Source organism: Arctopsyche grandis, chromosome 3, assembly GCF_051622035.1.
Source record: "Arctopsyche grandis isolate Sample6627 chromosome 3, ASM5162203v2, whole genome shotgun sequence".
Lineage (NCBI taxonomy): Eukaryota > Metazoa > Arthropoda > Insecta > Trichoptera > Hydropsychidae > Arctopsyche > Arctopsyche grandis.
In genome coordinates this window covers 18,226,589-18,239,866 of record NC_135357.1, presented here as the reverse complement: position 1 = coordinate 18,239,866, position 13,278 = coordinate 18,226,589, and the positions used below count along the sequence as shown (strand labels likewise).

Sequence of the window (13,278 nt, the reverse complement as noted above, 5' to 3'; positions counted from 1 at the left end):
CATATAGCAAATTTCAGGTCCACACCAGGTTGGCTCACAAAGAAAGTTTAATACAGACTGACCCAGGAACATCTAGAAGTGAAATGGAAGTAGATAGGCAGATGCCAATGGTTTCTGATATCGTCCCTGGAAGAACCCAAGAAGAACACAAATGGTGTTTAATTATGTAGATTTAAAATTTATATAAAAATATGAAACTTTTATTAATTAATTAATACTATGTGTAGTGTCAGTTATGTACAAATGATGCCAGATATTTTGTGACCCAAATGCCGAAGTCTCGTTGAATATAATTTTATTTCCCTGATAACGTTTTTTTTTAAGAAATGACTTAAAATTTAATAACATTTTGTGTGTTTTATTGTTTATTCATTTTGATAATATTTTATGAGCTTGTGTTATCATGTTGGGAGTTCTCCGATGAGAAAAATCCACCAATAAGTTAGAACTTCATAAACATAATATTTTTCTCTTAAAGAATTTCTGTATTTTATTCAACTGACCAGAGCTGTATTCTACATTATATGTTTGACAAGTCTTCATTAATTTTATTTTTTATTTTCAAAACATATGTACAAATATGTGCCTATGAATGAGCGTATAATATCTGTACAATCTTTTCCAATTTAATATATACATGACTGTATGTAGACTAGGTTTCATTTAGTTTAAATATATGTATTTCAACTTTTTTTTGATGAATTGTTTTGCTTTCAGATAATTATAATTAGTACATATTTTTTAGTACATAAACAAATAATATTTTAATATAATAATTTTTTCTAGGTATGTATTTTATAGTTAATCACCTGTATCAATATGGTTTATAAATATATACATATTTCCAATTATTGAATTCTTTTCTTTGAAGTTTTTCAATCTAATTTCCTGTTGTAAAATTTTAACCAAGAAAATACATCTATGAAATCACACGTTTATTTTATTATTAACAAAATAGTTAATACATTACACAATTTAAACTGCTTATTTACAATATTATTCATCATTACATCATTTATATAACATTAAATTAATCACGTAAACATAATAATACATATTAATCTTTAAGCAATTTCGATAAGAAATACTGCAGGAAAATGTGTATGAAAGTCATAGTTAAAAACTATATTTATACATACGTAGTGTACGTACGTAAATTTCACACTTTAATTTGTACATATATCAAACGAATTAGAAAATACAATTTTAACATGGAATGGAGCCAAAATATTATATTTCAGAATATTTTTTATAGTGACAATAGGTTGGTTTTCAAAAAAAAATTAACACCATTAGAAATCGTGAAATACAGATGCAGATTTAAATATAAATTACAATAACAGCTCAAGACAATAAACTTCATTATTTTTCGTATGACTATCACAGGCACATTGCGTATTACTAATTACATATATATTAATTTTCATATAATCTTAAAAATCATAAGTTATAATGCATACCAAACTACAAACTAATTTTAGATTTTATTTAGAAGTGACTTGTAAATTTTACAATATTATTTCTCATTATAAATGTGCAAAAAGAAATTCAATCCGTGAACAAACGAAATAAAAAATATGTAGCAGCAATTATTTCCAGTAATTTAAATATAGAAGCTTGCAGGTACATTTATTTTTTAAGAGCGAAGTGCTTCTAAACGGGACTGCATTTCATCAAGGTCCTCTTCTTCTTCCTTGTCATGCACATGACTAGTTGTAGGTATGGGTGTATTTTCTGAAGCGACTGGTGGTGCTGGTGCTTCACCCAATTTACCTTGTGTTAACTCCCATAATATCTGCAAAATTAATTTGTCAAGTCGGCTCAAACTTTAGCGCTTACATGTATTTCACATTAGCAGATGTAAAACCAAATAGTTGATCAAGCATGTTCAGTTTACAAACCTTATCCACTTCGGATTGCGCTTCTTCTTCCATTTCTTCCGTATCCTCAAGGCTGTCCATAGTCTCATCCAGCATCTCTTCAATAATGCCAGCTTTCATCATTTCTTTAGACATATCTCTCATTGTATTTGCGACTTCCGGAAGTCTAACAAGGGATTGCATTGCTTGCATGACCTTAAATATAAAATAATCAATATGAATTCAACCCACTTATAAAATTTAAACTAAACTCCGAACAAATAAATACCTCAGTTGACTTCTGTAAAGCACCAGCAATTCGCAGAGTAGCTGCAGATACAACCAATGTTATTATGGTAATGTTACGATATATTAAAATACACATAGAGTTGTGATATATGTAAGATGTAAAAAGACTTTACCAAGTTGATTTTTCATTTGTAGTTGCACTGAGTTTAGATGGGCTTTACTAACATGAATTTTGGTGATGGCTTTTCTTGACCTAATTATTTCTTTGGCCAAAATATTGCAGACTTGCCTATCATTTTTAGAAGCTGCTTCTTTCAATGATTTTTTTATCTTATCTTCTTCACGCTGAATGGCTAAAAATATTTATAAATTCTTATATAAAAATGTTATCATGAAATATTATGATATATGTAACTATCAATTCTCAATTTATTTTAAATCGCAAATGAAAACGCAACCTCGTATTTGACGATCAAGTTGACTGCCTTCTTTTCTTAGTTTATGAGACCATTCATTCACCTGAAAAAATTACAAGTTTTACTTATTTCGATTTGCAGATGTAAAATTGTGGATATTAAATCCAATAAGGGTTTGTAAAACACTTCAAAAGCACAAAAAAATACGCTGAAAAACATTTCTAAATTATATGTTACATAAAAAAAAAACATCATTTAACTCGATTTTATCAACGAAATGAGTAATATTGTGTCAAACTAAGTTGAAAGTTTCCAAATCCAGGAAGTATCAATTATTTTATAGTAATCTTTAAAATAAATATAAAGCAACATAAACAAATACCAATTCTTTCGGATTCCTCTCGGAGGACTTGCCAAATAAACCCATAATGTACAATAGAACGCAAAACTCAAATGACAGACACTCCCTATTATAGGCCGCTGACAGCTAGCGATATATGTTGTTGCAACTCAAAATATCACATAATACGACCAGGAACCAAATGTTTTGGTTCCTGGAACCGAATTGATATACAACGGAGATACAAACCTGTCAATAATAAATTAGTGTCAAAAACATATTTAATTCAAGCTCATCATTTGTTGCTTGTTTTATCAAATAATTTACCATTGGATAGTTATTGACTATTTGAATTTATATTGGAAAATAAAGACGCTGTAACACTGTTAATTATTTTTACACTGTTTAATATAGAGCCTAGAAACATCTCTAATCGCAAATAATTATATATTTATATAAAACTAAAATGTTATTTAAAGTCAAACGAGCTCAAAGAGTATGGAACACCGTATATTTGGCATAACAAGAAAAGAGATAAAATAAAATCCGTCACCCAGAAGTATGATAAGCAGAGATCGATGGCCGAGGATGCTTTAATACACAAAAAATGGTTCACTATTGTCAATCACTATTGTGAAGCTTTTTTTTTTGCACACTGATGCAAAATCCACGTAATAAGGTCTGTTCATACCTTTCCAGCATGACCCGTATCCTGCAGGTGTCATTCAAGTGCGGATAGTATTCTTTGGTACATTCTATATGGACGCGCATGAATGCGTAAATGCGCATGCGCGAATGGAGTATGAATACGTCCATATAATGTACCAAAGAATACTATCCGCACTTGCATGACACCTGCAGGATACGGGTCGTGCTGGATAGGTATGAACAGACCTATATGCGACCGGGGACACTGGTAAACACGGTTCGGTGATTACTAGTCAAATGTGAACCAGTCACAGGACAACCGATCGCTCTAGATTGGTCACACGTGATAAAACTGGCCGATTTTAGGGTTTTTAGTTTTAGTGTGACGGGTGATCACGTGTGACCGGTTGTCCTGTGACTGGTTCACATATGACTAGTAGTCCGTTTACCGGTAAACACACCTTCCCGCACCTTAAAAGTGCAAAGCCGTTTTTCCTGATATTGTTTCATTTTACAATTGATTAAAATTAATCCGGTCCATTTGTGTCAATTCCCCATTGACAGTAAGCACACGCTGAGCCTGTAATAGCCGCAAGTTCAGTTATAAATTTGTATTTGAACAGAGCATTGAGTAGAAGAGAGGCGAGCGGTAGGAGCGGTAGGAGCGGTAGGAGTACCGTTAGCGCGATGGTCAAAGCAGCACGTTCGACGACCTTCCACCGCGTTCGTGTCAGTCCTAGAGTCAGTCGCGTTCGAGGTTCGTTTTGGGTTGCGCACCTTCGCTTTCCCGCCCGACGACGATAGTTTCGACGACGACGACAAAACTCGAGTGTTGATGGAAATGGACTCCTGAGCTGGTCTGCCCTGGACCGATCATACATATTGTGTGGTAGGAGAAGTGAACTCGTCTGGACCGGTGTTCGCGTTTCTCACTTCGGCCCGAAGCCCGTGACCCGTGGCCCTGCAACAGGTACTTCTTCGTTCTTCCCCAGCGTCCTCGTGACACGTCTCGCCAAAAATGCGGACTGTATTGTGCGGTATTTGCACGATCGGAAATACATATATGCTCGCCGATGCTTGATCGCTGATCCCTGTGTTTTCTTATTGTCGTATCTTCCGTCTGCATACGGTGCGAAATTTATTAGATAATTTCAATGTTGCATGTTGTCGATTGATAAAGTTGAAACTTTGCGCGCACATAACCTCAAATGTGATGTAATAAAAAAACGTGATTTGTTTTGGTTTTGATTTTTGCTTTATTTTTCTCACGAACGTGTCGATAAATCCACGTTGAATCTACGACTCGGTTCTTGTGAAATAAGCGTTCTGCGAGCTTCCGAGAAATTGAGGAATGATTTTTTTTTTCAAAATTTTATATCAATTTCTACCTGTCGTAACTACTAGTGAAATTTTGTTCATATTCAGTTACAACGAAATTTTAATTTTCACAATGATTAGAAACTATCGATACACATTTTCCGTATCGAATGCGTTTAATGTATATTGTTCTAATATTTATAAATGTTTTTATGCGGTGAATAATATTATCGAAATCAAAATGAATTTACATATTTTGTATGAAATGATTTTTTTTTATCAAATTTTTTTGTATGTACTTTTTGTAGTCATTAAATTCTAAAAATACTGCTATTTTTTATTAACGTATGTGAAATAAAAATGCAGCGAGTTGATATTGTCACAATTTGTACACATTTAAATAATCACTACAATTGTCATATGATTGACCTCCTAAAGTTTATTGAAAACATTCATCTCAGAGGTCATACTATCAGACTCCAAAAAGATTAAGGGCGAAAACACACTTAATCTAAGGTTCAAACACACTAAAACAAAGTTTCTCCCACATATCTTCAAATATGAGATTCGGCGCTAACGATCTCTGTCAATACAAGGATTTAAGCCTGGGTGCCATAGCATAGATTATGCATGCTATCGGTTTTTTAACATGTACAAAACTATCAAAAAAAAAAACGTGCCGCGTGCCTCTCTGTGTGTTTTGCTCCATGAGATTCCTTCTTTTCAAACAAAATGGTTAACATTTGGAATTGTCTACCACATTTAATTAGTAATTTCTAATAACTCCAACCTCTTTTAAAATAAAATAAATGAGTTTTTGTATTTGTTCTTTTTCGGTTTATATGTACATACATATATATTGTATTTTTTTCAATTTTATTTCCTCTAGTTTTTGTTTTTAATAATATCTCGAAAAAATTATATATAATACTTTTCTAGTGTTGTGCCCGTTGATAATTCAACAGATGGTTTCGGAAAGAAATTGTTACACGAACCACACTCGAGGCTATTATCGCTAACGGTATCAGCCTGCACAGGCCATGCCGTCAATACGCATCGCCCCATCACTTCAACCCCCCCCCCCCTGTGCTGCCTCGTCATTCCATCCCCACACGCTTTCCCGACCACCGAAAGATCACGGTGCGATGTCCTGCATTTTTATGAACTTCTGATAATTGTAATATGTATTTATTTTTTGAGATATCTATACTTGAGACCCTTTTTATCAAAGACTAGTGGTTTTACACGGCTTCGCTCGATATTTTTAATATAAACCTCTTAAACATGGTTAATCGAATATTATAAACATGCAATAATATTCAACCATCGTCATAGAAACTTTGATTTGTTTTTGAAGCTCCCAACCAAACCTTTCAATCTTTCGAAATTATATATTAGATGAGAAAATGTGCTTTTTGGTATTTTTTACAAGCTTCATATCAGGTTGCTTTCGCTTTTTCTTACGTGTTAATGCTATTTTGTTCTGTTGGTCAGGTCATTAGGAAGTGGCTTAACTTGATACTAAATTTACTTTAAAAACAAGAATTAGTATCAAAACCCGTCTTATGAAATGGTATCTTAGTATCAAAATTGTCTTTTATGAAAAAAAAATGTAAGGGGTCTTTGGCCATATTTGAACTAGGGGCCTCACTTGTCCATGCCAAAAACATACGTACATACATACATCCCTTCCGCTTTTACAACCTTTTTATTAGCTTCACTCTGTCATTATTAGAGGTAGGCCCGGAAGCGCGCCGTCTATTGTTCCATTATTGTAAAATGCTTTGTAAAAAACGTTCGGCAAACCTTTAACAATGCATTTACAACATGTGAACAATGAACAGCGCGCTCTGGGTCCGCTCTTTAGTCATTATACATATATGTTTATTATTATTAGTAACGTATTATAAAAATGTGATTATTCAAGAATGGTTTTGATTTGAAATCGTACCCATGACTAAGAAAAATTGGTCATTTATATATGTATATTTTTTTTTCTTATAGAAAAAGTACATAATAATCATCTATTCAATAGATGATTATTATGGACTTTTATTTACTATTAAAATAATAAACATGACAATAGATGATTATTATGGACTTTTATTTACTATTAAAATAATAAACATGACAATAGATGATTATTATGGACTTTTATTTACTATTAAAATAATAAACATGACAATAGATTCTATTATCATGTTTATTATTTTAATAATATGTACTTTTTATTATTGCTAAAAAAAATTGAATATTTTGCAAACACTACTAATACATATTTTTTGAATTCACAAATAAAACATAAAAGTGCAATGCTCAAGCAAGCGGTGTGGCATCACGAACTGTTACTTTTCCTCTAAGTTGATTTTAATGGCCCTCGCGAAGAACTTTCCGATATATTTGTCATATCTGCTTTAAAAACTGCTTCCGTTCTTAAATTTTGCACACCTCCCGCTTTATCATTCTGTCAGTGTAAATTTCGGTGTTGAAACCTTGACCTCGACTTTTTCGCAAACGACATTGACCAGTAAACAATATCACGCCACGTTATTTATGTGGCATGCAACATAGGTCAGTGTCCCCGTTCCAGTGTTTTCTCGATGCCATCGTCATCCGGCATCGCATTTTCCAACTTTTCCTTCGTTTCCAATGCAACATATGTTGCGAAGTAACATTTCAAACTAAACATGTCAGTATTGCACTCATATAAGAGCAAAAATCGGATTAGAAGGCAGTGGGTTAATTAGTAGTTAACCTGTTTATGTATGTCGACTACATTCGTGGCCATTATATATATATATATATATATATATATATATATATATATATATATATATATATATATATATATATATATATATATATATATATATATATATATATATATATATATATATATATATATATATATATATATATATATATATATATATATATATATATATATATATATATATATATATATATATATATATATATATATATATATATATATATATATATATATATATATATATATAAAAATATATATATATTTATTAAATATATATATATTTATTAAATATATATATATATATATATATATATATATATTTTTTTTTTTTTTTTTTTATCTCGTAACATCAGTTTTTTATTAGGTCTACATTCGTTGGAATTTTTCGGCGAAAGTTCCATCGTCGTGCGTTTTGTTTTCATTGACTCTTTTAACACCTGTTACTATTATAGTCTACTACGCACATCTTTGTCAGCTGCTTTCACCTTGGTGATTATTAAATTTATGCGTTATATTCCAGTTCGAATTTTTATTATGATGTGAATTTTCACTGCATTTGTGTATTTTTGGTTCATACTAGTATTATATGTACACTAGTTTTATGCCCGTTGAAAATTCAACGGGCGGTTTCGGAAAGAAATTGGTCTGATTTAAAATAAAGTTACAATACGAATAGTAATCATTAATCGGAATTGGATTGATATTACTAATAATTAATCGGAAAATGATCAGTAGATCAGTAGCTATTAAAATAGATATAATATGTATTGTGAACATAATTTCGTAATAACAAAAAGCATTTAAAAATAAAAACAGAAGACGGGTATCGGGAATCGGAACTGAAACGGCGATCGGAAATATGAACTGAAACAGGAATGGGGATTCAGAACTGAATCAGGAATTGAGAATCGGAAATGAAATAGATACAAAATGCATACAAAAGTTTAGTTAACTAAATGTAATACTTTCCGATTGTAAAAACGTATAATATTATTATTACACAACAAATTACATACATATATGATGTGGTAGCGCGTTCACACTGAGAATTGTGGGACATAGGTTCGATACCTCGTCATGCCCGCCAAAAATAAAATTAATTTTCTTTTTCGATTATCGTTAATATATATTTAATTTTAATTGAAAAATTAATATTTAATTGTTTAATATGAAAACAAAAAAAAAACGTTCAGAACCTCGCTAAATAAAATTATTAAAAAAATGCCTTGTGCCTCCAATCAATTATTCTTATACTTATAAATTTTTTTCGAATGTTTTCGATTTTTTCAGTTAAAAAAACGCTCCTATTGCAGTTTAATTGGGCCAATTTTGTATAATTTGGACTGATTAACGGAAATCCAAAGTCGACGTTTTGCCAGAAACTCCCATACAAAACGCGCCACACCTAAAACGGCCATTATTGTGGCGGGAGATATCTTTTAAAAAATTCGTGATTTTTTTCCATGCTCCCGTCATTATTTTGAAAATTAAAGTTACTGAGAGCTTTCTTGGTGTATACCTTTATTTTAACTCTGCACTCGAATGCCGCCAGTTATTTAGATAGTGTAATTTATATTTTTAATGGTTACTCTAAATCTTCGAATTTTCGTTATATATTGATAACAAAGATAATTTTAGCGTGAGTGCATAATAATAAGTTAATAATTCGTATAAGTATAAAACATGTTGTCACTTAAGTGCAATGTTGCAACATTTTACAGGTCATAAAATTTGAAATTTGAGTCCATGTTTCGAACGGAGCACTGGCAAGAAATTGCCATTATTTCAAGCAGACACTTAACTTGTCAAATTATGGGTGTTCTTTGGAAATATTTTCTAAATTCATTAATTATTTAAAAAAAAAATGAAATACTAATTTTTATGATTATTCTATTGACCATTTGCGTGTTTTCGTTAGTAAAATTCAAAATAAAAATATATTTTTTTCTTTTATATATTTAAAAACGTAAAAAATAAAATGTCAAAATAAAATAATGAAATATTGTTTAAAAAAAAATACTACTTCCGGTTTATGAATTCTGACCAAAACGTTAGCAACTCTAAGTTAGTACATAAAGAATACAAATATAAATTTTCAGCTTAATACGTCCAGGGGTGTGGACAGGATCCAGGCGACAACATTTTTGACCTTTCTAAGAGGAGAAAATCCCACTTCCGGTTCATTAAATTTGGTGATTTTTTTTTATTTTCATCACATTGATAGAAGAATTATACTTGAATTTTTTCGTGAAGATCACATGTATAAGGGGTCGATAAAAATAGTGGAAGAAAAATCGAACAAGAGTAAACTGCCACTTCCACTATTAGGCTTAAAACTTCTAAATATGAAATTTCAATTCAATAAACCAAAAGGTTTCTGAGAAAAACATAAAAAACCTCGATTCTCTAGTGTAAAAGTACTACTTCCGGTTCAGATAAAAATATAAGGTTATAAAGATTATTATTTATATTACAAGTAAAAAAGATTTAATCCGATTAAGTTAGCGGCTTGGGAGATAATTGAATTCAAAAACTTAAAAAAAAAGAGGACACCTATAAGGGGAGGTACCATTTCCGGTCAACTTAAAATTTGAAAAAAATTCACGTCGTGTCGATAAGAATTTCAGTAACCGATACTAAGTTTCGGTTCGATAGGACAAACGGTGTTCAAAAAATCCCCAAAATACACGCACACACACACACACACATTTTTTCTAGATCATGAAAACGTGATCAGTGATCGATTCTGAGTTCGAATCAGTCAAAATCTCGAGTTCGAATTTTCGCATGATCACAAAACTTCATCTATTGTTACTACGTACATAGATAAAGTAAAAAATTACTCGAACGTTTCGAATTTACGGTATATTACATAAGTAATCTTCGAGTGCAAAAGGTGCCGAAATTATATGAATTTTATGATTTTTTTTAGGTCAAAATAACATTTTGACACTTTGTCAAACTTTATTATTTTTGCTTTCTTGTGTTTGTTTATTTAAAATATCCGATATAAAATTATTTTATTTTAAAATATGAAAAGAAAAAGGTAAATTTACGTTGGAAAGTCCATCTTCAGACAGCTTCAAAATTTCCGACACCTACTTGGTACATGTTGAGGATTTAAAGTTATTTTTTACCTTAGATTGTGAGCCTTGACACGATTTTTTGACAAATTTAAACCGATTCGCTGTCCATGCTACTCGCTCGTTCACAGAGACGAAGAAAACTGACGAGCATTTTAATTTACCAAATTTACATTTTAGGTGATATACATACATATTTAGGTACTATCATTCGACCTTGATATTTTCTTCCAAAAACGCGTAAAACACAATATGTAGTATTCATTCACATTTTTCATTTTTTTATCACCATAGTTACCTTATCAAGTTTAAATTTTTGTCCGATATTTACAAAAAGAGGGATCTCACAATCATATATATATCATACGTAAACACGATTAGTAAGTTTGTTGTATTCTATAAAAAAAGTCATTTGGTTTTGTTTAATTATACATAATTAATCAAACGTCTGAATATATGTATACTAATTCATTATATAATATAACGTAATACAGTCATTTAATTACTTTCCGCGTGTTTAAAACGCGTTGTATACGATATTTTATCTCCAACGTAATGGCAGACGATACATTAACGTGTGTTGATGACCAAAATGAGCAATATGGCAAAGTATGAAAACGATCGGATAAGAGATAAAAATGACCACTGACAAGAAAGCCATGTGAAACGTAAAGGAGGTATGTAAAAATATGTAGCAATCACTAATCAGTGAATCACTAATGGTTGGAGCCCCGTGGGAGCCGAATGAAATTTCGCGGGTTGAACTGGGAAACTGCTGTATATTTTTCACAGAATTATTATAATTTATAAAATTAAAACTAATTTTAAACCAGCTGGTAACGATGTATTGCTTGTAATTATTAGCACCAAATCAACGGACGATATTAGCATTGAATAGAAATATTATTAACCGTGAGGACCAAAATTCTCCCTCTGACATGTGCATGTGCCAAGGATATGTTTCGGTTGATAGTGGAAGACGAGAACGTTGTTTGTTATATTTCCGCTAGCTTTTAGATATTATTTAATTTATATAATGTGTTATTAATACGGCCCATTGGGAACTTGTCCCACCCCAAAAGGGTTCCGCGTCAAATCACTCACGGACTTTATACTCAACGGCTTATAGTTTTTGATCGATGCAATGACACATGTATCAAATCATATAGAGTTCAAATTAACGTGTAAATTATGATCACTGCAATCGTTTGTAAAAGTCGGATCAATTATTTTGATAAATCTGCTGATTTTCAAAAGCTTTTATTTAGTTTATAGTACCGGTAGTACCAAAAGCATGTTTTCGGTCAAATACCGATACCACCGATATCGTTACTTTTCGACAACAGAGTTTATTACCCATATTCGTTTTTTTGACAATGCTTTATATTGAAAAATTTTGACAATGCTTTATATTGAGTGTAAAGCCCGTGAGTGATTTGTCGTGACACCCCCCAAAAGGATACTGCCCTGCTCAAAATCCGAGGTTCAGTAATCAGTAATCACTAAACTAAGGATTAGTGCAATTGCAAATAACAATAGACCGTTCTATTATTGTTCAAAACAAACAAAACAGCGTTGTTTTTATAAGAAATGAATAATAATGCCCCTTTTTCGGGACCATTGCCACAATGAGTAGCTAGAGTTTCTAATACTCGAATTCATTAACTATCCGAATATCGAGTAGTAAACATTGAAAATAACCGAGTATCCGGTTCGACTAATTAAAATTTTTTAAATGAGTAGAATTAAAAAAAATAATAAAATTATCATAAAATCAAATTTATTTCTACTTCAGAACATTACAAATATACAAAAAATAAAATAATCCTACAATTAAATTTATTTCAATGCAAAATATATATATATATATATATATATATATATATATATATATATATATATATATATATATACAAAAAAAAAGTATAAGAACGCTATATAATTAAATTTGTTTCAATTAAAATAATAAAACATTGAATGTTTCAAAACTTAATTTTGTTCTTAATTTAGTTTTGGTGTTTCCCGCTATGGAAAAAAATCTTTCCACGTCTGTTGACATCGGCCTTAAAGTTTTTTTAAATACAATATCCCAACTCTTCAGGTCTAATTTTGAATGTTTCCAAATTCTTAAAAAAAAATTTTATATCATTTTGTTTTATTAGACTTACGCACGTCGCGATAGATGATATTGCAACTTGTATTTCTTCCTGCAATTGACGTCCTTGTCGTTGACATACTTTAATTATAATTATTGATTCTTTAGAAGAATTAAAATCATCGGAAAAAAAATTATGAACGCATTTTTTGCAAAATCTATTACTGCGTATTATCCAAGTATTTGGATGAAATATCCGGTTATCGAGTACCCTAAAAAAGGCAGAATATATCCGAGTACTCGGACTGGAAACTCTGGTAGCAGCCCTTTAGTAATAAGCTCTTAAGAGAGCTGTACACCCGAAACCTTAATTTTGTTGCCGTTCCTTTCTTCGATATATATATTGAGTGAATGCGACAATATATATATTGAGTGAATGCGACAGTTGTGCTTCGACCAGATAATAAGTATTTTAAATCGACAAAATCGAGGTTTCGT

The 13,278-nt window shown here is 31.0% G+C and overlaps 3 protein-coding genes across 7 annotated transcripts in view; 2 read left to right on the top strand and 1 right to left on the bottom strand.

Moving 5' to 3' along the window:
• Positions 1-854, top strand: part of LOC143909695 (uncharacterized) — a 311,709-nt gene extending 310,855 nt beyond the window's left edge. For 4 of the 5 annotated variants that reach the window (XM_077427799.1, XM_077427800.1, XM_077427797.1 and 1 more), the window contains one exon: positions 18-850. In XM_077427799.1, coding sequence (XP_077283925.1) covers positions 18-170 — 153 coding nt within the window. In that variant the 3' untranslated portion in view covers positions 171-850. Of the gene's footprint in view, positions 1-17 lie in introns of all 5 variants that reach the window. The other variant, XM_077427796.1, reaches the window with a different exon arrangement.
• On the bottom strand, positions 470-3,124 carry Vps24 (vacuolar protein sorting 24). Its single transcript, XM_077427802.1, has 6 exons — positions 2,907-3,124; positions 2,567-2,627; positions 2,282-2,461; positions 2,149-2,189; positions 1,902-2,075; positions 470-1,795 (listed from the first exon to the last, which is right to left on the bottom strand). Exons 1-6 carry the CDS (start codon positions 2,949-2,951, stop codon positions 1,637-1,639), a joined length of 660 nt encoding a protein of 219 aa, XP_077283928.1. The 5' UTR covers positions 2,952-3,124; the 3' UTR covers positions 470-1,636.
• Positions 3,125-4,133: 1,009 nt separating this feature from the next.
• Positions 4,134-13,278, top strand: part of mino (glycerol-3-phosphate acyltransferase mino) — a 29,113-nt gene continuing 19,968 nt past the window's right edge. The window contains exon 1 of the mRNA XM_077427794.1: positions 4,134-4,482. The gene's annotated coding sequence lies outside the window, so the exon portion shown is untranslated. The remainder of the gene's footprint in view (positions 4,483-13,278) is intronic.

Coding starts and splice junctions, on each gene's coding strand:
- Vps24 (XM_077427802.1), bottom strand. CDS start 2,951: ATGGGTTTATTTGGCAAGTCCTCCGAGAGGAATCCGAAAGAATTG. Junction 2,462..2,566: donor ACTTGATCGTCAAATACGAG/GTTGCGTTTTCA, acceptor AAATATTTTTAG/CCATTCAGCGTGAAGAAGAT. Junction 1,796..1,901: donor CGCAATCCGAAGTGGATAAG/GTTTGTAAACTG, acceptor TTAATTTTGCAG/ATATTATGGGAGTTAACACA.